The sequence below is a fragment of the Camelus bactrianus genome, chromosome 5 (genome assembly GCF_048773025.1).
Source record: "Camelus bactrianus isolate YW-2024 breed Bactrian camel chromosome 5, ASM4877302v1, whole genome shotgun sequence".
In the NCBI taxonomy this organism is placed as follows: domain Eukaryota; kingdom Metazoa; phylum Chordata; class Mammalia; order Artiodactyla; family Camelidae; genus Camelus; species Camelus bactrianus.
This window is the reverse complement of record NC_133543.1, coordinates 87,976,362-88,002,266: the sequence shown is the minus strand read 5'-3', so window position 1 is coordinate 88,002,266 and position 25,905 is coordinate 87,976,362. Positions and strand designations below refer to the sequence as shown.

The window sequence follows — 25,905 nt, the reverse complement described above, 5'->3', positions numbered from 1 at the left end:
CAGATCTGGTTCCTGACCCCAGGGACTGCAGCCGGGTCCTTGAGGGTCTCAGCTCAGACTCCCTCTGGGTCTGCCCCTTCATGATCAGAGTCTGGAGTGGCGGGAGTCCCTGGGAGCCCTGGGTCCGGCTTGCTTCTGGAGCCTGGAGATGAAGCCATGTCGCTTTGTTTTGTGCCTCGGTTTCCCTGGTGGGTTGGCTGGTGGCATGCCATACTTTCTCTCCTCTTTCTTTATTCCTGTCCTCTTCCCTTCCCTTGAGGCTGGTGAGGCTGACCCTTCCCCGCTGCTCTTTGTGAGATGGTCAGAGCCCTCCACCTCCCTTCTGTCTGCTGTCCCCCACTTCCTCCTGCCCTCTGCTTGTCTCCATCTCTACACTCACACCCGCTCTCTCTCACTTCTCTGGTTTTAGACAGCCTCAGCTCCACTGCCTTTCCCATTTTGGATGTCTCTCTTGGAGGCTCCACTTCCCCTCTTCTGTCCTTATCCAACTTGGGGTCCATCTGGAATCTGGCTCCTCCTGGCCCTCCTTCCTTCTCACAGCTTCCTGAACGTCTTCAGGGCACAGGGGTCCCACTTTCCAGTCTCTCTCCCATTTCTTCTCTCTGTAGAAACCGTAGTAGGCGGTGGGCCCAGGAGAGGAGCCCAGTGTGGTGTCCTGGCTGGAGAGGGGTGAGGAGTGCCAGTGAGTGGGAGGAGGATGGTTGTCCAGTGAAAATAGGCGGTAGGTGGTGATCTTCTTATCTGTATCCACCCCCATTTGCTCAGTCTCTGATGTCCCTAGCTGCCTGCCAGTCACTGTCACTATCTTTTCCTTCCTGGGACTAGGGGCTTTAACCCAGCTCCCTTCCTTCTGTGCCTCCCATACCCAACTGCCCTCTCTGTCCAGTTGGCTGGTTTCCCAGGAAGGGGAGGGGGGCTGTGTGGGAGGAGGTAAGGGTGAGGTGGGTGGTAATTGTATTGTCTTGTACCAGTTCTGATGCAATTGGGCTTCCCAGACTGGAACCCCCCACCCCCCTGCCCCCTCCTTCCTCCCTCTCCTCCTGCCTTCTCCATTCATCTAGCTCTGTCTCCCAGTTCCATCAGAATCAATTAGACAGTCCCTGCTTTAATCTCATTGCAGGAACCTGGGCTCAGACCCAGCAGCCCAGCTCCTAGGTCTGCAGTCCCTGTGCTGGCCCCTGCAACGAACACCCCAGGGACAGAGGGATGACCAGGATGACCTCAGGGCCCCTGTTCTTACTTCTCCACCCCCAGATGCTATGGCCTGCCCCAGGAGGCAGCCCAGGCCCCCAACGGATCAATACCCACCATCACTCCAGGTCTGTCCCCACCCCTCCCCTACCCACCGTTTATCATGTCAGCTGCTGGGTGGTGAAGGAAGTCATTTGGAAAGGGGCCCAGAGGACCCAGGATTCTTAGCCTGCAGAATGCAGAGTGGTGGGGGTAGGGTGGTGATGGGGGCTTGAATAATGAGCCGCCAACGCCTAAAGGCATTTATTGTGCAGAGAGGGTGACCAAGTGGTTCTTCCCCAGACAAGGCAGTCTGAGAGGAAAGGGTCTGGAATTTGAGAGCCGGGATGGAGGTTAGGTATCAGGAGGAACTTCCTGCCTGTCATGGGTCAGAGACCTGGGTTGGTGGTGATAAAGGGGAGAACGAGAACATAGGGGCTCACCTCCCTGGGATATCTATAAAGGAGCAACGTTTCCTCTTCTCTCCCTCCTCTGTCTGCAATGTTGGGCTATGGCAAAGCAATCGAGCCAGGAATGGTGGGGCCTTGATCCATTCTGGATCTGCTACTTTTCAGCTGTGTGATTCCTGGCAAGTCACATTACCTGTCTGGGCCTCGGTGTCCTCATGTGCAAATCATGTTGGGGTCGGGGCAGGGAAAGGTGTTGGGTCTCTTTCAAGTTTAACTGGAATAAGTGTTGGATATTAAGGAGCTAGGATGCAGAATAGGGAGGTGGGTCCCTCGTCAGGGGCGGGTAGAGTGGAGATTCATAAAGATCTCACTCTTCTGGTGCAACAGCAGTAAGAACCCGGAAAATGACTCCCCACTTCCAGGGCTGGAAAGCTGGGGTAGGGACCCAGTGGGTTTAGAAGCAGAAATGGCCCACCTTCCATCTTTCTTTTTTTTATTCATGCAATCAACCAAGCAGTCCACCAGGTAACTCATGTTTATTGACCATGTGTCCTACATCATGCTGGGTGCTGAGTGCTGGGAGTGCAACCATGAATGACTGACAAGGTCCTCTGGGAGCTGGCAATCTGCTGGGAAGGGCGTGAGACAGTGACGAAGTGAGCAGATCTATCAACAAGAGATAGTGCTAAGTGCTGTGAAGCAATGAACTTGCTGGTGTCACACAGAGACTGGGAGCCGGAGGGATGGAAGGACTCCAGTGGGGTGGTTAGAGAAGGTGACCTTGGAACCTATATGAGATGGGACCCCAGCTCTGCAGGGACCCTAGTTCTGTCACTGTGTATGAGTCCTGGACCTTGAATATGGTTGGGTAGTTTAACCATGAGTGGGGCTGGTGAACTCTGTCCCTGATGGAGGTGCTGAGGCTCTGGGGAACCCAGTCTTGGAGGTGAGACCCAAGTGGGAGCTCCCTGGGGGTCACAGGAGGAATTGCTATAGCTGGGAGGGTGATAAAACTAACTCTAGTTGTGAGAAAGCACATGGAGAGCTGGGCCTGCCAGAGCTGTCCCCATCTGATGGAAGAGAAAGGCTGGGGGACCTCTGGGGAATGGCCTCTGTGCAGCTCTCTTGGTGTGAAAGCAAGACCCGGAGCCTCTGATCAGATGCCCAAGCCATCTTACAGGAGCTGCCTTTGTTCCCCTGCAGACAAAACCAGCCAGGGGCACTATGGCCCTGGGGACCTGGGACAGAGGAGACTCTGTGCTTACTTTTTCCCCAAGGGGCTGGTGGCTGTGACCTGCTCTCTTGTTTCCCTGACACCTTTGCTGGATGCCTCTGGGAAGTTTCCCGTTCTTCTGGTCACTGTGGGGGGGGTGGGGCAGAGTGGAGAGCAGCCCCCTCGCTGTGAATGTCGCCTCCATCCCTCCTGGCTCTAGACCCGAATCTCCTCCCTGGCCTGCATTCAGAAGCCAGGTCTCCAGGCTGAGTGAACAAGAGTGGAATGTGGAGGAGAAATTCTTCCTCCTTCAAGCCCAAGCCAGACCCACAGTCCAGCTCTGCTTGCCAGTCTGGAATCTAGGAGAGGAGAGGAGGTAGAGGGAGGAAAAGCGAGGGTCCCAGGGGGTGGGAGACAGGCCCAGGGTCTGTGGGAGCCTGAGCAGGGTAGGGAGACAAAGAGTCCCCAGAGGATCAGTCAACCCTTTGAGGATGGTGGCCAGCTTTTCAATAGTTCCACTGGGGAGGCCAAGGTGAGGAACTGGGGGGGCTGCCGTCAGCTACCTACGTGGGGGCTGCAGAGAGATTGGCGTCTGATGTGAGGCCCCTGTGACTGACCAGACCCTGCCCAGGCTTATCCCAATTCGTGGTCTCCTGTGTCTGAGCATCTGAGTCTGGTCCATTCTGTGGGGTCCCGCGTCTCTGTCCCTGATGCTTGGGGGCCTGGAAGGAGAAATCTGGGGTGGGGGCATGCAAGAACCCACCAGGTGCCAGATGCATTTTCTGGTGCATTGAGTGCTTTGCGGAGAAAGAGATTGAAGTTGGAAGGGGATTGAACGCCCTCCCCACCTCTTCAAGATGCACGAGTTTGGGTGAAAGAGGAAGCATAGGGATCCTTGCTAAAGCTTTCCAGAAGGTTCTGGGGGTCCTGGAGCTGCTCGCCTCAGGGTTCTGACCTCCTCTGGGGATGAAAACAGAACCGAGGATATGTGACTTCCCATGAGGCACCAAACTCCCGAGGACAAATTTCTGCATGCTGTTGGGATTGTGCACAAGAGGACAGAGTTCATCAACCTTCGACCTTTGGGAGCTGAGTTACTGGGCCTGAAGCTATGTGGGGCGATGGGCTAAGAGAGGAGACCTGGGGAGAAGCTCCAGACAGTGCCAGGTCTGGCTTCCTGTCCCTGTCGGGTGCAGACTCTTCCCTTGCTCTCTGGAGGGTCACTGGTTTAAGGACACCTCCTGCTGGCCAGTGGGTGAAGTGAAGGACTCCCCACCTTCGGAGTCCTTTTCATCAGTATTTCCTTGTTGGGAAGGGCAGAATCTAGAAATCTCTTCCTTCTCTTCTTTCCTTCTATTTGATGAGTGCTTTTCATGCCCTAAGTGCTCAGAAGACTTAAGAATCCTCTTAAGGAAAATCATCTTGTCCTTGCCTCAGGGTCCAGGCAGGAAGACACTCCAGCCTTTCTGAAGAACTTCCTTCCATTTAAAAGATTCAACCTGGGGTTCCTTCCGATTCAGCTTTATTCCACCTACTGTGGATTAAGCTCCATTTCCTCACATCTCACATCTGATCCATTTCCTCTGGTGCCAGGGTGGGGAGGCTGTGGAGATTGCAGGCCCCCAAAGAGGAGGCAGGCCCCTTCTGCAGGCCTGGCACAGACTTCGTAATGCCTGGCACTTCGCTGGAGGTCATGGGCATGAGCAAAGGCAGGACCTGCTAGGGATGGGCCCATATACTTCCTTTCCACTTACTTGCCTGATTCCACCTTTCATCCAGAGCCTTCATGGTGGTGTGTGGGAGGGAGGTGATGGGGTTCCCTCTTGCCTGGGAATTGTGGGGGGGGGCGGGGTTGAGGGCCCTAACATCTGTCTTTCTCCCTCTCTCTGTCTACGGGCCAGCAAGGCCCCCTCTTTCTCCCTCACTGTGCTCCTGCCAACCTCCCCCAAAGCCCTGTACCCCACTGCCTTGTCTCAAGGAGAGGAGCTGAAGTCGGGGCGGGGCAGGGCCTGAGAAGTCTGCTGGAGTAGAGGAGAGCTTGGCCCTGGTCCTCAGGCTGCATGTTGGGAAGGAGACCCTGCCTGGAGCCTCCTGATGCTGTCTCTGTGTCCTCATCCTTCCCTGAGGAAGGGGCCAGAGAGACAGCATTGCCAGGGAAAACGTCCCTGAGATGGTGCCAAGGAAACCCAGGCCTGGGAGTGCAGGCAGCTGGGGGCAGGGTGGGGGTGGGGCCTGGCTGGTGCTCCCGTGGCCTGTTGCTGTGGAAGAGGCCCTGGCAGGGTCCTGCTTGCAGCCTCAGCTCTCCCGCCCCTTTTCTTTCTGGGCTTGGCTGGCTGGCTCTCCTCCCAGTTTCTCTGCAGCGACAGAACCAGGGGCAAAGCTCAGGGCTGCTTCTCTACCTCTCTGTAGTCTGCCTGTGGGTCTCCTGCCAGTCTCCCTCTGCCTTTGTCTCTCTGTATCTCTATGTCTCTGTGCCTCTCTCCAGAGTCCAGCACCTCCTTCTCGTCTCTCTCTTCTTCCTGCTCCCTAGTTCCAGGGTCACAGTATGGTGATCCCAAACAATATTCTGGAGAGGCCCCCATCCCCTGTTCACATCCTCTGAGCACTGCAGAGGCAGAGAAGGGTTCCCAGCCTCTAGTAGCGACCATGGGGCAGGACATGATGGGACACAGTGCACCCTGGATCCTAAGCAGGAGGTTCAGCCAATAGCTGTGGGAAGTTTGTCCAGCTCTCATCAATCTGATCTGGTACAGCCTCTCAGGCAGGGGCCCTTCCAGCTTGTGGGGGCGTTTGGATGCTTGGAGCTCCCTCCTATAGTTGGCTGGAGAGAGATCCAGGCAGAGGAGTCGGGGTGTGGCCAGGGTCAGAGGTTGGTGAGTTGGGACAGCTGGTCCAGGTTGTGTCCTTGTGTGCATGCCAGGCCCACGGATGTTTCTGCTTCAGTCAGGGAAGCCAGTGGCCTCCGTTTAAGTTAATCACATTATGCTCTGGGGAGCAATATGGAAATAAGAGTGAGGTCTGGAGGGAATCCGCACACACAGGCACACACACACATACGTGCACACTCACACACTCACTGCAGCTTGGAGCACAATGCTGCCGCCGCCGCCGCCCAGGCTCCCACCGCCGCTGCGCCTTCCTCGCAGGTGGACGCCCGGTGTCTGGCACCGCCTCCGTTCTGTCGGATCAGCCTCTCCTGCGAACCACTCCGGGAGCCTCCGAAGTTGCCGGGGTGCCTGTGCCCGCCCCTCAGTTCGCCGGGGAAACCAGCAGGCGGAGGCTGTCACGCCGAGGGGAGGAGAGAGGGAGCTGGAGGAAGTCCCCGAGGGTGGAGGAGCCCTGCAGCGGTTCGCGCCTCCCGCAGGGGCTCCTGAGGAGATGGAGCCACGTCGGGGCTGTGCCGCGGGAGCCCCATCAAGCTCCTCCCGCTAGAGGGGCCGGGACACTCGGGCTGCTCCGGCGGAGCTGAGCTTTCGGGAGACCGCGGGGCAGGGCTCTCGCCTTCCTCCTCACCACCTCTCCGTAGCGCCGGGTCCTCCTCCCTCGACCCTCGACCCTCGCACCCCGAGGTGCCCACCCTCGGGGTCAACATGACTCGACTGAGCTGGTGCTTCTCCTGCGTGATTCAATGGAGCAAGTACCTCTTCTCCTGCTTTCTGCCCCTGCGTTTCTGCCTCCGCAGACAGGTAAACTTACCTGGCACCTGCCCCACCTCTCCCTGACAGGCACTCTCCTCCCTCGGGCACCTAGGCATCTAGTTTATCACCCTCCCACCCTCAGAGACACCCATCTGGACAGCTGTCAGCCTGGCTGTCATCAGTTTGAGGACTCCTGGGGAGCCCCCACCCATGCACGGATCAATGAGGGGGAGTGGCTGCCCCTCCCCGGCCATCTCTGGTTTGGGTCAGAACCCTGAAGGTTAGCACTGGAGTGTGTGCAAGGGCGGTGGAGATCTGAGCACAGAGGAACATTTCTAGGGGCTTTAAGCATCCCTCCCAAGTTTCTGTGGGAAGGGAGAGCAAGTTCCTGGAACTGTCTTTTTACACCCCACCCCCCACCCCGGCTCGGAGGATTTAGTGTAAGGCTGGGCAGTAACAGAGTGAGCTGGAAATGGGGCTGATGGACGTCAGGAGGGATTTCCTATTTATTCAGGATGATGAAGGGTCATGGAGAGGATGGGGGCAGTAGCTGGGTTAGTGAGGTAGGAGGGGTCTGGCAGGACCCGCAGTGCTGTGGTTCAGCATCTTTTCCCCTGGGATTCTCCCAGAGAAGATCCTTGACAGTGCCTTCCGCTTGTGCATTGGGAGTGAGGAGGTTGAGGAGAAGGTGGAGGTGGGGGTATAGCTGGCCAGGAGAGCAGAAAACTGGTAAAACTGCATGTAACCTTAAATCCTCCCCTGGAGGCACATGACCTCAAGCCCCCAGAAGTCTCCAGTGAGGGGAAAGATTTCAGGGACTGGGGGTCTGTTTTCTGATCCACTCTCCATTCCTTAAGGGAACCACAGGGGCCCCTGTCATGTAGGGGGAGGGGAGGGCGCTCAGTGCATCATTCAGGCTAGAAGTGCCAGCTATAGAGCCAGTCTGCCTGGCTGTGAATTCTGGCTCTACCATTTGCTAACTGAGCTTTGGGCAAGTAACCTACTCTGCCTGTACCTTAGTTTTCAAACATGTAGAATGGAGATAATAAAAATACCTGTATCACTGGATTGTTGCGAGGATTAAATGAAGTAGGACATTTGAAGTGTTTACCAAATGCTTATTCCATAGTAGGTGCTCAGTAAAAATTAGGGATCTTACCTTTATTATTGCTGTGCTTTTCCAGCAAGGATCTCCCTCCTTGTAGACTTCCAGGCAGGCCAGAGACGGAGTATGTGGGGATGGAGGGATCTCTCCCAGGATCCATTCTTCCCATCACATGGGTAGGAAGGATCCTTTCACTCCGTAAGAAGTTGGGATGTTCAGCTCCTCCTCCCAGCTGCCGCCTCTGGGACTCAGTTTCCCCTTCTGCCACTCCGCAGTGGGGAAAGGTGCCAGCCGGCTCCCGCCCCAGTCACCCAAGCTGTGCTTTGAAATCTAGCAAAATGCATTGTCCCCAGGGATTGGCTGCGAGGCAGGCGCTGCAGCTGTGAACCGCGGGGCCAGAGCCCCATCTGCACCCCTCTGGGCTCTGAGTTCAAATGCTGCCAAGTCCAGGTTTTCAGACTTGGGAAAAGGCAGCCTGCGGCAGGAATGGCCAGCCAGGACCAGGTCAGTCGGACCCCAGGCCACTTGGTAATGCCCCCTCCTCACTTGGAGAGGTTGAAGATGACCAAACTCCTCCTGGGCTAGGGTTTGAGCTGGGGACTGGGGGTGAGGGGCTGGATGATCAGCTGTGGCTGCCTCCCTCCAGCCTCCGAGGGCCTGAGTGAGGCAGGAAATTAGAGCTAGGGAAGAGATTGAGATCACCGAGTCAAGCTCTGGGAAGGATTTTATTAAAAATTGTTGAGATTGGGCCTAGAGACTGTCCCCACCCAGGGTGCAGGTGGAGGGGAGGTAGGGGAAGGGGATGTGAGTCATGCTTCTTCCTGGGTCAGCTAAGGAAACCAAGGCCCAGGTAGGGCCTGGTTGGAGCCTAACTTTCCATCTTAGGGAGCATTCTGATTTCTGGAGTGCAAGGAAGTGACTTCCATATCATACCGTAGGGGTGGTAGGCATGCAGGCAAGGGGCTGGACCTCCCCTAACCCCTAGGATCCCTTGATGGGCATTAGGATGAATGTCCCATGCTCCAGGCTGATGTGAGTCCCAGGCTTGGTGAGTGGAGCATGGACAGGGCCTCAGCCGCCCTCACTCCTTGGCTGCACCCTTGTTCCCTGAACACCCTGAACTCTGGTATGTGGAGGCTCTGTGCCGCCCAGAACTCAAAGGCTGGGTGTGTATGGGGGAGGGGAGCAGGGAAAGGTGGTATGGCTTATCTGAACAGAGTCCCTGTGGCCAGCAGGGGCCAGACCCTGCCCTCACCCAGGGCTTGCTACGACTCTGCTTTTTCTCTTCTGGTTGGCTCTTCTGGAGCCACTAGGGAGTCAGTCAGTCTCACCCTGACCCAGGTGGCAGGATTGTCCTCGGCTTCCCTCTCTGTGTCCCCCTGCCCCATCCTCGCTGCCCCAAGCTGGACCTGGGTCTGAGCAGCTGACCTTTTTCCTGGAGCTTCAGCACCAGCCCTTGGATAAGGAGTCAGGAGGAAAGGACAGCTAACACATCACCTCAACATGGGACCAGCCCATGTCCCTGTGCAACTGTATTGCTAGAGGAGCAGCAAGAAAATCCTTGATCCTCACGAGAGGTTGGGTCAGATGCCCTGGATTCCATTCTCACACGTATTAGTTGTATGACTCTGAGCAAGTTGCTGAACCTTTTTGTGCCTCAGCTGGTAGGAGGCTTAAATATGGTACTGCAATTAAGCATCTGGTTAGTTAATATTGATCTATCTGGGGACGGGGGCAGAGTGGCAGAGTCCAAGGGGGCCAAAGGATGCAGATGCGGTTACCGAGGGCTTTGGTGTCAGGTTCCTGTGTCCCATGCTGTTGGGAATCTGCTGTTGGTCATTGACGGGGAATCGCAGCACCAGCTCTGCACTTGCCTATCTGGTGGGAGGCTCTGGGACCTGCTGGGAGGAAGGCTGCGGTGCCTGTGGCCCCAGTGTGAAGGCAATGGCTGCAGCGTTGGCAGGAGAAAGCTGGCAGCATGACTCTGGTCTTACAGTGACTGGACAGTGGGTGCTTGGGAAAAAAATCTGGGGCCTGGGAGCCACTGCTCTGTGACCTCAGGTCCGTCCCACCCCCTCCCTCCACTGCAGTGGTTTCATCTCTTAGCAAGGGGGCTGGGTTAGGTGAGCGGTGAGTCATAGACCAAAGCCCCCTGGCAGATTTGTTTCATTTAAGCTGACAGAATGATTTGAAAAAAGAAAAAGCCAACCTTTAAAAATTCATATTTTTTTTCATATTTTGTATGAAAGTTTCATAAGATAATATAGATTTGGGGTTTTTCTTGAAAGATCAAAAGATCTGACAGTGTGGACTCATGTCGCTGTTGCCACAGTGGTTGTTGCTGCGGGGCGGGGTCCCCGTTAGCCGGACCTGCCCTCTCCAGGTCCCCGTAGACTCCTTGCCCACTCCCCTCATTTAATTTCTGTTGAGCCCCTGAAGGGTCTGACTGTGAGCCCTGGACTAGTTGAGCCTGGAGGTCTTTCCAGCTCTAATATTCTGTGACCTTCGGACTCTGTGGGCAGTGGTGACAGAGGAAAGTCTCGATGCCACAATAGGAGGTGGGCTGACAATGGGAAGAACTTTTTGATGGGCAAGTGTGGAAGGATAGAAAGAATGGATTGGAGGGAGCTGGGGCCTTGCCCTGGGAAATCCGTGGCATCACAGGAGGTGGAGCTGGAAGGAAACTTCGAGACCATCATCAGCTTGGTCAGTTTGCAGGTGAGGAAACTGAGGCTGGGAGAGGGCAGTGCCAGGCTCAGGCTTTGTTCCTGCCCTCACTCACCCTTCCCTCTACCTCAGCTCAGCCTGCCTCCGGTCCCAGTGCCAGCCCCAGAGCCCACAGTCCTGACTGTTTCTTCAACTGGTTGCTGACTGGAGGACAGTGAGCAGCAAGCAGGAAGGCTCTGTGTGCAGAGGGGAGAGAGGAGTTAAACACCAGCCGCTGCAGGAATGGCTGGGGCAGTGGGTGGCATGTCACAGGGTCGGGGTGCTTGCTAAGGCTCCTGGGACCCCAGCCTGGAAAACCCAGCCAGCCCACCGGTGTGTACCTGATGTCTGCTGCGTGTGAGACCCTGGTGCAGGCATGGGGTGGGGATCCTGGGATGGGTGATACTGATCCAGCCTGTGGAGAGTCTGCAGCCTGAGAGAGCTTGGAGGTGAGGGGGTGAAAGGAAGAGATGGTGCTGAAGATAGGTGGGTATTACAAGCATGTGCAAAGGTGTGCAAGCAAGGTGCACCCAACACCCTTTCAAGGGGGCCAGGGTGGGCTGGGAGGAAGATTTTGGAAGGGGATAGTAGATGATAAAAGTAGGAAAATATGTTAGGATCCATTGGTTGGTAGATTGAGTCATTGCTTCTTCTCATGGCTGGCACCTGCTGTATGCCAGGCTCTGGGGTTACAAACACAGGCTATGTCCTTGCCCAAGGAACTCTCCTCATGTGTGGATGGGGGAGGGGATACCAGGCTGTGAAGGATGAATAATGGGTAACAAGCCTGAAAGCAGAGTCATTACATACAGATAGACACCTCAGATGGCAGAGTTGAGCATTCAACAGGGAAGGTGGTGGTTGGGTAGCTGGAAGTTCTTCCCAACAGTGAAAGGTTAAAATACAGGGGAGACCCCCATAGTCTTGGAAGAGAGGGGTGGGATTCTCGAAGGGGCCCCCCAGCACTAGCGTTCTCCACTCCCATTTTCAGTCCCAGCTGAGGGGACTGCAAAGGGAGCTGGCCTGGGGGCTGCAGGGACACTTTGGGCTGCATGGGAGGCCGGATGAGTTGGTGTCACTGTGACTTAGTCTTCGGTCTTGTTTTTCTTGTTTCTGGGAAGCCGCAAGGTGATTTCTCAGAACTCCCGAGATAGCTGCCGGGAGGCACATCTTCTAGTGACGCCAGCAGCAAAGGGCTTTGGGAGCAGGCAGGGGGAGATGGGTGGGAGTGGGCACTGGGACGTCAGGGCTGAGCTGGCTGTGCCCTTGAAGTTGCTGGGAGGCTGGCAGGGCTGGTGATGATGGCTAGGGGAGGGCCCCTGAGAACCACTCCTCCTTGATTACCCTACACTCCAGCCAGTGGAGAGAGGGAGGGTTTGCAGGAGTGTCTGTCTGTGGGCATCCCTAGAGATGGCTGCAGGGCCAGCTACATGTGGGACACTGGTCCATTTCAGTGTTGGCTGAACTGTCAATTGAACCCTGGCAGGCTTGGAAGGGATACCCAGGGGGCATTGTGGTTCTGGAAAGGGATGCAGGGTAGGGGAAGAAACTTTCATTGCCCCATAGCTCTGCAGAAGGACTTAGAAAGATGTGAGAAAGGACCCTGATTCCTCACCTTATAGCCTTCATCAGAGCAAAGATTCTTGACTCAGGTACCTGCTTCAGGAAGGACCAGAATTAGACATCTTGCTTTGGTATCCTCCCCTGACTTCTCGTATCACCAAGTAATAGAGGCCCTTGTGCAGTGCACAACTCGCACAGCTGCACGTGGCAGCCTGTTCCCAGATGAAGTGTGAATGTTTCCCTCTCATTCTGGGGTATCCCAGGTAGGTGTCCTGGCTGGACTATGGGCTGGGAGCCAGCACACCTGGCTGGGCAGGTCCACCTAAAGGGAGAGGCCAGTTGAAGAGATTGAACCTTGAAGTTGTGCCGTGTGTGGTGTTGACAGAGAGTGGTGAGGGCATGCTCTTGGGTGAGTGGGAGACAGAGGTAGGGGATATATAACCCTTTTCACATGTGGCCCGGGTCATGTACTGCATGCTGGTGTGTGTACATAGGAGCTCAAGCAGAGGACTTTCTTGCCAAGTTACTCAATCCAAGAAAATGGTCTCTGAGTGCCTGCTCTGGGTGGGGCCCTGTCCTCGGCATTCTGTGTGTTTATGTGAGTTGGACTGTGTGTCTTGGTGTGTGTGTGTCTACAGAAGGGGGTGGGGCTGAGCCCTCTTCCCCTCCCCTGGAAGGCTCCAAAAAATAGAGCTGATGATTCACCAGCCCCACCCACCCTCACTTGGTCCAGCTGCGGCCAGAGCTCCAAGAGGAAAGTTTTGGAGGGGAAGGTGGAGGGGGAGTTGAGACAATGAAGGCCCTGGGGGCGGGGGCAGATTTTGCTGGATTCCCCTTCAGTGAACCCTGGGAATGCATTTGGAACCTGTACCCCTCTTCTTCCCTGCTCTAGACCCCAAACTCTTGGCCCTGGGCTACGGTGTTGGTGTCGGGGAGGGGAGGAGAGGGGAGGGCTCGTTGGGGGGGTTGGGGGAGACCCTGTTTGAGGAGAAGTAGGCATGTGGAATGGTGGGAGGTGAAAACTGGGCCCAGGGAGGGGGAGCAGGGGAGGTGGAGGAGGAAGTGGGGAAATGCAAACCAAATGTTGGCCCAGGGCACAGTCAAGAAAAACAGACTCTCGCGGGAGCCTGCAGCAGGGCTCCCTTTAGGAACGGCAGGAAGGGCTGGGACAGATGTTTGGAGAAAAGAAAGAAAGGGGAAAAAAATGTAGGAAAAACTTGAAATGAAATCCACAGCTCAGAGGGGGCAGGGCCGTCCTCCAGCGGTCTCAAGCCTGGTTTCTTGCGAGTAAAGCATCGGGCTCTGAGCTTGCTGAAGGGGCACCAGGGCCTGACCTGGCTAAGTGTGTGTAAGCGAGCGTGTGTTCCAAGGGCGGGAGGGCATGTGTGTGATCTTGGAGATGGGATGGGGCCAAGGAACCCCAGGGCAGGCAGACTGTGCTGTCTCATGTCTGCCTGTCCATCCATCAAAGGTCGGGGGTGGGGGTCTGCAGTAAGTAGAACAGACTCCAGACGCCTGGTGGTGCCCAATCAAACCAGAAGGCAGAAGGAGCCTTGGGGGCTCACAGGGGCGGTGTGTCTGGGTTTGGGGGTGGCTTCTGCAGGGAGGGGCTGTCTCCTGCTTTGCCTCCTTTCCACCCCCTGTAAAGCAGAGCTTCTGACCCCCAAAGCCACTAGTGGAGCTGGGAGGAGGGAGGAGACAGGAGGCTGGGACAAGGGGGTGGAGTGGGGGAGGAGGAGGAGAAGGAGGGAGGGTGAGTTGGAGGCAGGCAGGGTGAGCTGCCGGGGCCGACAGATGCTGGCAGAGCCAGAGCAGCCGCTGCAGACTCAGAACTCCCTTCTGCCTACTCTGTGGGGACTGCGAGCTCAGGGGGACAATTTGCAGGCCCCGAGTGTTGCCCCAGACACGGGACCCATCGAAGATGACGTGGATCTGTCTGTCCTGCATGCTCTGGGTAGGTCCTGCTGCTCTAGCTAGGCGCTTGAACCCCACCCCCCCACCCCCACTCCTTCGACCTTAGCCTGAGGCTGAGAGAGCCTGTGGTGGGGGGAGTGTCGAAGGTGAAGGAGGGGGGGTCTCTCTGTCTCTAAGGGATGGAGGGAAAGACTGACTTGAGTAGATCCTCAGCCTGAGTCTTTCCCCATCAACAGGGCCCAGGCCCTGGTTCTACTGGTCAGTACACCCCGGTCCCCACTGCTCTCTCCCCGAGTTGAGTTCAGGAGCTGCAAGTAGAAAGAAGTCATCAAAAAGTTGGATTCTTTTTGGAGCCTCTCCTGTCCCCACCCCCACTGCCACCCCCACACTGGGGTGAAAATTCTTTACCCCTCAGTTGCTCAGCCCATGAGTCTGAGGAAGGAGCAGTGGTAGGGGCCTGGGGAACAGGGGATATTGACCTAGAAAGTGAAATTTGGAGAAGCAGGGCTTGGGGTAGGCTCTGCTCAGATTCCATCAGTTTTATCCCAATTTCAAATTCTACCTGCTGCTATCCCTCCCTCCATAGCCCTCCCATCCTTACCAAGACCTCCCGACTCCCTCCTGTCTCAGAGGAGGAAGCCATGGCCTCCTCTCCCCCTTTTCTTGGCCCCGATTCAGGAAGGCGTGTGTTGGGGCGAGGTGCCTGAGGGGTGGGCAGGCAGGGTCTGGGGGCCACATGGTGATGGTGAAAAGTCTTAAGGCCAGTCAGGGGCAGAGGCTTCTGGGAGAGGGGGCTGGGAGGGGGCTGACTGCTGGAAGAGGGGAGGGAGTAAGGGTGAGACCCCTTCCTCAGAGGGGCTCCGCTGCTGTCTGGGCCAGGAGAAGGCATGCACAGGGGTCAGGAGGGCGAGGAAGTCATCCCTGGCTGAGGTTAATGTTGGTCTCAAAGAGAATGATGGCTGGTTTGGGGGAGGGGGCTTCAGGCCCAGGATCCAGATGTGGCCTTTCCTGCCCCTTGCCCTGTTTCGGCCAGTCCTGGGGAGGGTTCTCTTTGGCCCAGGCAAGCCCAGGCTGAGGACAGTGGTGGGAGATCAGACTTGGGCAGCCAGGTGTACTTTGGGCAGAGAGGGGAAGAGGGGAAGAGGGGAAGGGGCTGGGCTGAGAGGGTTTGGGTGGAGTGTGGGGCTTGGGTGCAGGCACGGGTCTGAGTAATAGATTGAAGGTGTCTGGAGAGTCCTGCGCAGAGGAGGCATCAGGGGTTCATTGGGCTGGTGTTGACATCTGTAAAATGGGAGCAAGTTCATCTCTCCAGGCCCTTCTGGCTCCTTGGGACAGGCTCTGGGAGGCCTGCGGACTATGCTGAGGATAGAGGTGGGCAGGGAGGGAGGCCTGCAGTGGGCAGGATGGCAGTTGGACTTCCAGGGGTGATGTGCTGCTGTGGATGGAGGAAGGGCCACATCAGCAGAGAGGCAGTGGGAGAAGCGTTTCTTGGCTGTGAGCCTCAGTTTCCCTGTTGGTGAGATGAAGCTGATGGAGTGGGGTGCAGTAACCCTGTCCATGTTTCTTCTCTCCCCGAGACCTGGGAGAGGGGACAGGGGACCAAGGGCAAGTGTGGATTCTGTGACTTCTCTGAGGCCTTCCCTTTGCTCCTTTTTCTGCCCCCTCTCCTAGTGCCTTCCCAGCCCCTGTCCTGCCCCCACCCCCCACCACTGGGGTTGTGGGACAGCCGAGTGGGCAGGTTTCTGTGGGAATGGGAAGCAGCTGGTGGGAGTGGGCTGGGCAGAGGGTGTTTTCTCTCCGTCCAGCCCCAGCCTGGATGCCCACCGGCAGGATGGGCCCAAGTCTGGCATTGGGTGGACTGGCCCAAGGCCACAGTCCTGGCCCCATCAAGCTTCTTATCCCCCTCCTCCAGTCATCCAAGGCTATTGTACCAGAACTTTCCTCCTTTCTGGATGGGCCTCTGTGGGACTGGGGTGTGTGTTTGTAGCAGGGAACGAAGGGATAACCAGTGCCAATTATGGATGGGGGCATGGAGGTCCTGGAGACCAGGTGTTGCTTCTGCCTTGAGAGGCACCTGGTGGTGGGAAGTGTGTGGACTTTGACACCAGGCAGGATTAGGCTCAGATCCTAGTTTTGTCATTTACCAGATGGGCAGCCTTAGGTGCAACAGCTTCCTTCTTGAGCCTCAGTTTTCTGACCCGTTAAGCGGGGAGAATAATCCACACTTTTTGTCCTGCTCGGGTGAAGACAGAGACAATGTACATCCAAAGACCAGGCACCCAAGCACACAGTAGGTGTTCAGGAAATGCCGGTCCCTCCCCTACTCCATACCCCTCTGCTAGGCTTATGGGATTCCCTATATCCCAGATCTGATGTGGGGGAGGATCTCCCCAGGAATAGCTGCAGACAGTTCAGTCTAGAAGTAATCTATCTGTAGCACATGGTTTTAACAAGCTCTAGGAATAAAAATCACTTTATTAGCTGGGGAGCATAGCTATATATTATGCATAACTTGATTTTTTTTTCTTCAAATGCTCCCACTTGCTATTACATTTTCAAGTATGGTTTATTTAGAGAACAATTACATGCTATTAATTGAGGCTTTTTGTGTTGCCCAGATGGAGTTAGAGCTGCAGGCTCTTCCTTCTGGAGGGGCTCATTCTATTCCTGGGAACTGGGAAGAAGCTTATTAGATGGGGCTGAAAGAACCCCCAGGCAGGACTGAAGGCCAAGTCCAGCCCTGACCCCTCCCTGAGCAAGCCTTGTGGCCTCAGGCTCGTCACTTGACTTCTAGGCCTCACCGAAGCTTGGATGGTGTTCTCTGAGGCCACTTCCAGCCACAGACAAGGAAGCGTTCTCTTTGCTGGGACCTGTGTGCTTCCCAGCGCCAAGCACATGTTTTTGTTGGAGAGTCCTCATGGGCCCCTGGTTTCCTGGTGGGCAGTTCTTGCCCTGTACACCCCAGCCTGACCACTTGGTCCTGAGTTCACTCTCTGGAGTTTTGTTGGCCCGTAAGGGCTGTGCCCACCGTGGGTTTGGGAGCTAGTCTGGGCTGCATGAGACTGATCAGGGTCTGAAATAAAACACTCCTTTTGTAAAATTTTTCAAAATGACGTTTGAGGTACAAAGTCCAGGAGAAATACCGTCCTGTTTTTGGGCAGTGTTCAGAGGAAGTGTGGCGCGCTGGCCGAGAGCTCAGTGCCTGGGTTTCATCCTGGCCCTGTCAGTTGGGAGTTCTGTGACCTTAGGCCAGTAGCTCCAAATCTCTGTCTCGCGGTTTCCTCACCTACTTATAGGGTCGTTAGGTTTTAAATGAGCCAATATATGTAGAATAGTGTCTCCTTCCCAGTAAGAGCTTGAGAAATGTTAGCTCTTTTCATCTGATAGCACATTTTCAAGGCCATGCAGCAAGTTTGTCAGAACTAGAACCTGGATCTCCTGCCTCCCCAGCCAAGGCTTCCTTTCTGGGAATACTTTAGCGCAGAGCATGTGGGGTCAGTGAGAATGGAGGTAAGGAAGATGTGAAGGCCCAGAACATGCAGGCCTTTTCCTGCAAGTAGCTTGCACAGGGTCAGAGCACGGACTTGGGTGCAAATCCTGGCTCTGCCGCTTGCTAGCTGTGTGGTCCCGGCAGCTGTTGAACTTCTCTGTGCCTTACCTGTGTCCATTTCCTTGAGTTTCACAATTTCATTTGAACCTCACTGTGATTCTGGGAGGTAGGAAGGCCAGGGAGCTCCAGTTTCTAGCCAAGGTGAAAGAGACCCACAGAGGGGAAGTGGCCTGCCCAAGGGACCACAGGGCCACTGGGTTCAGTGCTCCTGCAGAGAGGAAGGGTATGGGCTGGGGGCTTTGCAGCTCTGCGTTGAGGGGTTGGTGGTGAGCAGCCCAGGGATAGGAAGTGGTGAGCACTGTGATGAAGAAACCATGCAGTCGTTGGGCCATGTGAGCCCCCACCCACCCATGTTCCCGTCCATCTACCTCACAAATGATTACAGGTGCCAACTTTCTTCAAGAAACTTGCAAATATTAGGCAGATGATTGCAATAAGATGGGTGTTACCAGGAGGATGGGGGTCGGGTTATAGCTCAGTGGTACAGTGCGTGCTTAGCATGCTTGAGGTCCTGGGTTCAATCCCCAGTACCTCCATTAAAAATAAATACACATTGTGCTGTACACCAGAAACTGACACAACGCTGTTGTTATGTACTTCAGTTAAAAAAATTATAAAAAGGAATAAAAAAATAAATATACAAGTAATATCTTAAAAAATAAATACAGGTGTTTAAAAATAAATTTTAAAAATGTTAAAAAAAAAAAAAAAGATGGCTGTTACCAGGAGGGAAACTGTGGGGACATTTAAAGGAGGATCTAACCTAGATTAGGGGAGAGGAAGATGTATCAGGAAAGACCTGTCCGGAGGTGAACTTTAAAATAGCTCCAGCGATGAAGCTGAGACCTCAGAAATCCAAGTGCAGGAAGAAAGAATAATTGAAGAAGAATGAGGCGGAGTAAAGTGGCCAGTAGACGGCCTTTGGACCGAAGGGCACTGACGATGTAACTGCCGGGGCTCCTCCAGGTCACATGGACGGCAGCTGTCAACACACCCTTGGAAGTGGTGGTAGTGCCATGGTTAGGGACTTGGGGACCCTGTCTCAGACTCAGATTTGAATCTTCCATCCCGCCTTCCCTGTATGTCTCAGAGCACATTCTTCAGCTTCATCGTAGGATGTTGTTGTGAGGATTCAATGATGGAACCTGTGCCAGCCCCTTGCCATTTTGTCAGGCCCATTCATGGGAGCTTAGATGACCCACATATCTGCACCCTCCCACTCCAGGAGATGATTTCACTTCAGAGCACAAGAAAGGGACTTGGGACTTGGTGCTCAAAAATGGTGGGATGTGGTTTACGACGAAGCCAAGGGGAGAGAGAGACAGGCAGTCTGATGGAGAAGAGATGATTCAGCTCAGGAAGCCAAGTCAGGGGCAAGGGCTACCGGGGAGAATCCCAGGCTTCCCAAGCCTCTGTGTGCTCCTCTGTCACGGGGGAGCGCAGTTAAAGCCACTGTCTGCATCCTCCATCCCGTGGAGATCCAGGGCTTCTCAGTATCAGAGAGCTTTCTCCTTGGCCAGGTGATGCCAGCACCTGGTGTCTGTGGTGAGTGAAGGGGCGGAGCCCGTGTTCTGTCCTCTGAGGGCTGGACAATGGGAGTGGGTGGAATTACACTAGAAGGAACCAAGGTCAGGCAGCAAATCCATCTGGTTTGCTCCTTCTGACTTGTTCGGTGCTCCTGCTGTTCTGGACCCAGGGGACACGGAGCAGCATGACATGCAGATGCTTGTGCCCAGTGGGCTAGTCCAGCACACACAGGCACGTCAGCACAAATCAGAGCCCATTTCCAGTAAGCACTTACTACATGTCAGGCGCTATTCCAACCACTTTTCAGGCATTGCATCCTTGTGATCCTCACAACCTAGGAGCGGTTGCTATGATTAGCCCACTCAGCAGATTAGTAAAGTGAGGCAGACAGGGGTTAAGCACCTCGCCCAGGGTCACTGAGCTAACAAGTGGGGAAGCAGGAATCCGTCAGATTGCACAGAGCGCTGTGATGGGGCATGAAGCACGTGCAGTGGAGGAAAGGAAGGGACACTTGGCGGCGCTTAGCCTGGACCGAATCGTGAGGAAATGACCAGACAAATCGAGATGCTGAGGGACAGACAGTCTGTCAAGGAGCCTGGACTCTTCAAAAAAGTCAGGGTCATAAAAGAGAAATCAAAAGGTAAAGCAGTGTGTCCACATGAAAGAGGAAAGAAACGCAGCAACTAAATGTAATGCAAGACCTTGATCGGATTCTGAGTCCAAAATAAAATCAAATGCAAAGAGCCAGATCTAATGGGTGCATTGTGGCAAAAGGGGAGATTAGACTATGAACTGAAGATTAGGTAACAGTATCATATCGATGTCGAATTTCCTGAGAGCGGTAGTTATACTGGGCTGAGGTAGGGGACAGAGACAGAGAACAAGCTTGGGACTGAAGTGGCGAAATGTTAACAACTGGTGAATCGAGGCCAAGGGCTTACGTATGTTCATCTTTTTCAGAGTTTTAAAACTTTTCATAGTGGAAAAAGAAGACAGGGGTGGGGAGACTGATTTTGACAGAGGTGCTGGGAGGTGGTATCTGGGAAGAGCTCCCTGAGGGGATGAGGTTTGAATGAGGCCTTCGAAGATGCCTAGAAGCTGGACAAGCTGAGAGGGAGGAAGGGCATTCCAGGAAGAGGGAACAGCAGGGTGGAGGCTCAGAGGTGGATGCAGGGCAGGGAGTTGGGGAGCTTGGTGTAGGGGTTGAGATGGCCTGATGGGTGGGGTATGGACCGAGGCTGCTTCCCTGCTGACTCGAGGGAATGCAGGTTTTACCTTGGATGCATGGGAAGGCGTGGAAACATTTTGGGGTGAGTGGGGGTGTCAGTGGCCCCACAGAGCTGTGCTCCTTAGAGGCTGTGTGGGGAGGAGGGGCACAGTGTCGAGGGGCCCATGAGGCTGTTACACCAGTCCCAGGCAGAAGTGACAGGGCCTCCAATTGGGCAAAGGTAGTGGAATGAAAAAGCACTGGAGGCCAAGAGAGTGTTTGGGAAGCAAAATTTACAGTATGGCAACCGGTTGGATTGGAGGGTGGAGGGCCGGGAAGAGGTGAGAGTGACTCAGAGTTTTCCACCTAGGGCGACCAGGAACATGGTCTGGCCATTAGCTGGCTGGGGGATTTGCAGGGTGGGCGGGTGGTTAAGGAACTTCGGGGTGTACATGAAGCTGAGGTGGACTTGAGGGGGAGCTTGCATTTGAGGTGCTGGGGGACTCCCAGATGCCAGGCTGCAACTTCATTGGGAGTCCCAGTCTTCTCCACAGAAATGATGGCTGATGCCAACCAGGGCCTGGTGTCCCAACCCAAGGTGACAATACATGGAAGGGTGGATGGCCAGGAGGCAGGGTGAGGACCAAATGATTCTCCAGGTCTGTCTTGGACCTGCTTTTTGGTGACTCTCCCAAGACTCACTGGCTTGCAGGCATCTGCCCTCTGGCCTCATCATCTGGGCTCCTAGTGTTGGCCCAGGGAGCCTAATGGCCAGGGCTGAGGAGATTTCTTGGGGAGGAGGCAGGAGTTCATGAGCTGGAGGACCCCTAGTGTTATTAGCCCCTTTTCATCACCCCCCCCCCCCCACCACACTGCCCCATGGGGCTGGGAGGAACCAACAAACAGCCATTCCCACCCCAAGGCCAAGGACTCCTGCCAAGGCTGCCCAAACCAGATGTGCCACACCCCTCTGGCAGGAAGCTTGGCTGAACAGAGGGTGGGAGGAAGAGATCCCCTAGAGGCCCAGGAAAGCCCTTCAATGCTGGATGGGCTTGTTCCAGGGCTAGGGCTCTGGGCTTGGAGAGTGGGGAAGAATGACTTCTGGCAGGGACCCCTCCCCTCTTCTGGGCTCTGGCTCTCAAGGGTGTTGGAAAGACCAGGCAGCTCCTGCCATGCTGGGCCTCCTCTGAGTTTCCCCCAGGTCCGTTAGGAGCTAATCCAGCAAGGGAGGGGCTGGGTGTGCTTTGTGAGGCTGTCTGCCACTTGTCGGGGAAAATGATGATCATTGTCATAACAAGCCGCTACCCTCGAGCTTGGGGCTTTATGGGCTCATCCACGTGCTCTGCCTGTGCGTGCAGGGTGACCGTGGGCGAAGGCAGGGTAGGTACTAGACCCTCGTTTCTCTTCTTCCTCTGGGCTTTGACATGTGATTGTTGGGAAGTTCTCGTTCCCCCGAGGCTAATTGTGCATCCTGGTGGTTCTTGCCCGCGGGGTTTGCTTTGCCTTCAGTAACTTCACAGCTCGTGTCTGGCCCCTTCTTACAGTGACAGATCCTGCGGGTATTTGATAAGAGACTTACCCACCCTAGACTTTCTCCTTCCTCATCCTGGGGAACCTTCACACCTGTGCATCTGACTCTTTCAACAAGATTACCAGACATCCCAGTTTATACCCGGAGAAGCCAGTGCTGGCAGAGTCGAGGTCATGACCTGGGGTCACTTGCCCGGGCGTGGCTGAGCTGGTCTCCTCGCTCCTGCTGGGGTTGCCCAGCCTCTCATGGAGGGCGATGTCTTGCTAGACATCCTTACATCATCTCGTTAGATGTAACCATGTCCCATCCGCAGATCCCACAGTCCCTTCATCTCAAACTGGCCCATTATTTCCCCTACACTGTGTACACTCGGACTGTCTTGTCCACATTTCATCTGGGGACTATGAGGTCCAGAGAAAGCCACTGTGGTGTTTTCAAGGCCTAAAAAGCAGGTCTCTAGACTCCCCTCCCAGGGACCCCTTAGTCAGAGAGGCAGGATGGGGTGGAGGTGAGGGGAAGGAGCGTGCCAGGTCGTCCCCCAGGAGCAGCTTAGGAAGGCTGTGAGAGAGGCCAAGGAGTGTGTCTGAACCCTGTTCCTGCTCTTCAAGGCCAGGCGAGAGGAGATTTCATAAACTCATATTTTATGGGATTGGGTCGGCAGGGTAGGCAAGCCCAGGGCCCAGGGGAGAAGGCTGGGTGTTTGCTTGTCAGCCTAGAAGCCTCTGCCTGCTCCCCATCTGTTCTCTGGGCAGTGGGACCCTCTTTGGGGAAATTCCACTACCCCAACTATGCTTTAGGGAGGAGACCTCTTTCCCTGGGCTTTGGGGGAAGGGCTGGATTGGGGATGAAGGCAGAGAAGTCTGGGGGATAAGCTGGAAAAGGGAGCTTTGTCAACTTAGTGGGGTGGGAGAGGTAAGCTTGGAAGCGGCAGAGTAGGACTGAGATGACCGTGCTCTAGGTCTTCCTGCCTTCCTCCCCAGACAGGCCTTACACTGAATGCCAAGGCCCCTCCCTGTGCCTCCTCCCATCCCTGGGCTGTGCTGTTGACCTAGGGCTGGATCCCCTCCCCGCAATGTCTGTGACCGAGATCATTTGGAAGGCTGCCAGCCAGGGGCTGAGATGGGAAAACAGGGGAGGTGTGACCTCAGAATGGAGGGGATTCACTTGCCTCTCCTTGTGGGATGGGGACACTGAGTGAAGTCCAGAGCTGGGCAGTGCCCTGCCTTCTACCACGCAACCTGACACCTCTCCTAGAGCCGTCTTTGGAATATCAGAACCCTGGCCCGGCTGCCTGGCCCAGCCACCGGGGGGCACTGCTGGGCTCCTGCACCCACTCCTGGCTCCACCACCCTTTGCTCTCTCTGACTCTGCCCTGGGCTTTATCTGTTCCTTCCTGCCTCTCCACCGTCTCTGTCTGCCTGTCTCTGAATTTTGAGACAATCTAAAACTTCAGAAAAGTTGCAAATACGGTGCAAAGAATTTTTTCCCCCTGAGCTGTTTGAGAGTAAGTTGCTGGTATGATGCCCTACTACCCCTACATACGTTCCTGTTTTCCTACAAGGACTTTTCCTACCTAACCTGACACAGCCATCGAAGTCAGGATAGTGACATTGCTGCGTGACTGCCTTCTCATCCTCCGACCCCACTGAAGTTTGGCCAGTTGTCCCAGTGATGTCCTTCAGGGGCATGGAAAGAATCCAATTCAGAAGCGGCTGTAACATTTGGTTGTCACATTGATTTAGTCTCGTTCCGTCTGGAAACCTCCTCGGTCTTTCCTTGACTTTTGTGACCTTGTCACTTTTGAAGATTAGAAGCCATTTAATTGGTAGACTGCCCCGCCATTTGGGTTGGTCTGATGTTTCCTCCTGATTAGGTTCAGCTTGTGTCTGTTTGGCAGGAGCATCACGAAAGTGATGTTCTGTTCTCAGACTGTCTCCTCCGTGGCACACGGTCTCCACTCATCCCATTACTGGTGATGTTAACTTTGATCGCTTGATTTAAGTGGAGTCTGCCAGGGAAAATTACTTTTTTCCCCTTTGTAATTTATAAGTATGATGTGGGGAAGTGCTTTGAGACTCGCAAATGCTCTGTTTCTCATCAAACTTTTGATGTATTCACTTATTTCACGTATCAGTGCGGGCTCATTTAAGCCATTACTATCATTATGTATTTGATGCTCAGATCTTCCCAGTCTGAGGGGCCCCTTCAAGCTGGCTTCTGTGTCCTTTTGTCTGTCTCTCCCCCTTTGATTCTCTGGTTCCCTTTATAGTCTCCATGTGTTTCTATCTAAACTCTCTCACTCTCGGTGCGTGCTTGTTCGTCTCTGTCTTTGTCTCTGCCTTTATCTTGGTCCTGTTTTTTTCCCCTCTCTGTCTGAGTCTTGCTTTTGTCTGTCTTTCTCTCTTTTCTCTCTCTCTCTTCTCTCTCTCCCTCTATCTCTTTCTGTATCTTTGTCTTTTTCTCTGTCTCTGACACTGTCTTTGTCTCTCTTTCCCCCCTCTACCTCTCTCTGTCTTGCTGGCTTTCCGTCTCTCTCATTTTGATCATTTTCCTCTCCGTGTCTTCCGCGGCTCAGTCTTGTTTGCCCAGGACTCACCACTGCAGGGTCTTCAGCTGGGGGTCCTGGACTCGCTGGGTTTGTGGGACACTGTCAGCCACCCTCGTCTGAACACACAGAGCTGGAAGGCTCTGGAGCAGGGTGCAAGGAGGGGGATTGGAGGAGAAGAACCCTCTCCCTGGAACTGCGGGGTCTGTGATCATGTCTGTGTCCATGTGTGTGCAGAGGGCGGGGAGAGGAAGCGTCATGTCTGTGCTCTGCTGGCCCCTGCTGCTGGAGCCGGGAAATGAATCACGTTAGACACCAGGGTGAGGTCCTTGGAGAGGACAGTGCATGCGTGCAGGGCATGACTTCCTGGGGAGTCCTCTGAAAGGGGAGCTTTCCCAGTCTGTGCCTGGGCTGGGGGCCGCGGGTGGGAGGATGTTGGTCCTAAGCAGTGTAGGCACAGGACTTTGCGCTTAGAGTGCATTTCCATATCTGGTCATAAGGGGTGTGGGGTCCAACCTCATGCTGTCTGGAGGGGGAGACTGAGGCTGGTGGTAGCGGTGGGCTGGCTACTGGCCCAGGGCTCACGGCAAGTCAGACCCAGAGAAGGCTTGACTGCCAGCCCGCCTCTCATTTCATGTGTGTGGTGGTGTAGTCTCAAAAAAGATATTTAACCTATCAATATTTTTATAATTCAAAGCATAGTATATAAAAATAAAGATGGAAGATGCCTTCTAGGCTGGGGCAGGGGGCGGTAGTGAGGGTGAGGGAGAGAACTGAGGGGCCCAGCACTCTGGGGACGTGGGTACAAGATTCAGGGCCACCCACAGTGGAATGGATGAGTGAGCTGCGGGCACAGGATGGAAGACCACACAGCGATGGGAAGGAAGGAGCCACTTCTCTATGCGACCACGTGCATGAATCCCACAGATCCTTGCTGAGCAGAAGAAGCAGACACATACTGTGTAATTCCACTCATATAAAGTTTAAAACCTGGCAGAATGGATCTTTGGTGATGGAAGTCACAATAGTATTTACCTTGGGGTGACAGGGACTGGGATGGCCACGGGGGAGCCTCCTGGGGTGAGGTTCCATGAGGCGCATGTGTGTCAAATTGTATTGAGCAATAAGTTTAAACTTAGTGCACTTTGCTAATAAAGTAAAATTTAAGAACATGATTAAGAAACCACAGAGGGGCCTGTGGTCCCTGGGTGTGGGGTTTCCAGTTATCTGTTCCCACTTCAGTCTGGGAGCCTGAGTCGCACCCATAGCCTTCTCTGTCCCTGGGCACCTCCTCCCAGAAGTGGGCTCAGGCCTCTCACAGCTGAAGGGGCTCTCGCCTCTCCTTTTTCCCAGGGTCTGCCTGCTTCTCCCCAGTCCCCCGGCTCTTTCCCCAGGAGCCCTGCCTTCTGCCCAGGCCTGACCACTGTTCCTTTCCTCCCACAGCCCGAGGATCTGGAGGCCCCCAAGAGTCACCACTTCAAGGTGAAGACATTCAAGAAGGTGAAGCCCTGTGGGATTTGCCGACAGGTCATCACCCGGGAGGGTTGCACCTGCAAAGGTGAGCAGCTGGCTGGGCCATGGGGGTGAGGAGCATGTCTTCATGGGAAGGAAATGGCCTGGGGCCCAGGTCAGGCTGGGACTTGGCTTTATGGATGTCCTTGGGGTCCCGACTTGGTGCCTGGTTCTCCTCTGGGAGGGGATGCTGA

The 25,905-nt window shown here is 54.9% G+C and overlaps 1 protein-coding gene across 10 annotated transcripts in view; it reads left to right on the top strand.

Moving 5' to 3' along the window:
• Nucleotides 1-6,230: 6,230 nt before the first annotated feature.
• Nucleotides 6,231-25,905, top strand: part of TNS1 (tensin 1) — a 194,043-nt gene continuing 174,368 nt past the window's right edge. For 7 of the 10 annotated variants that reach the window (XM_074364279.1, XM_074364281.1, XM_074364278.1 and 4 more), the window contains exon 1: nt 25,643-25,757. Coding sequence is in view for 3 of the 10 variants with exons in the window: in XM_074364276.1 (XP_074220377.1) it covers nt 6,444-6,539; nt 25,643-25,757 (211 nt within the window). In the remaining 7 variants the exon portion in view is untranslated. Of the gene's footprint in view, nt 6,540-13,668; nt 13,820-25,642; nt 25,758-25,905 lie in introns of those variants that run through there. The other 3 variants (XM_074364276.1, XM_074364283.1, XM_074364280.1) reach the window with 3 other exon arrangements.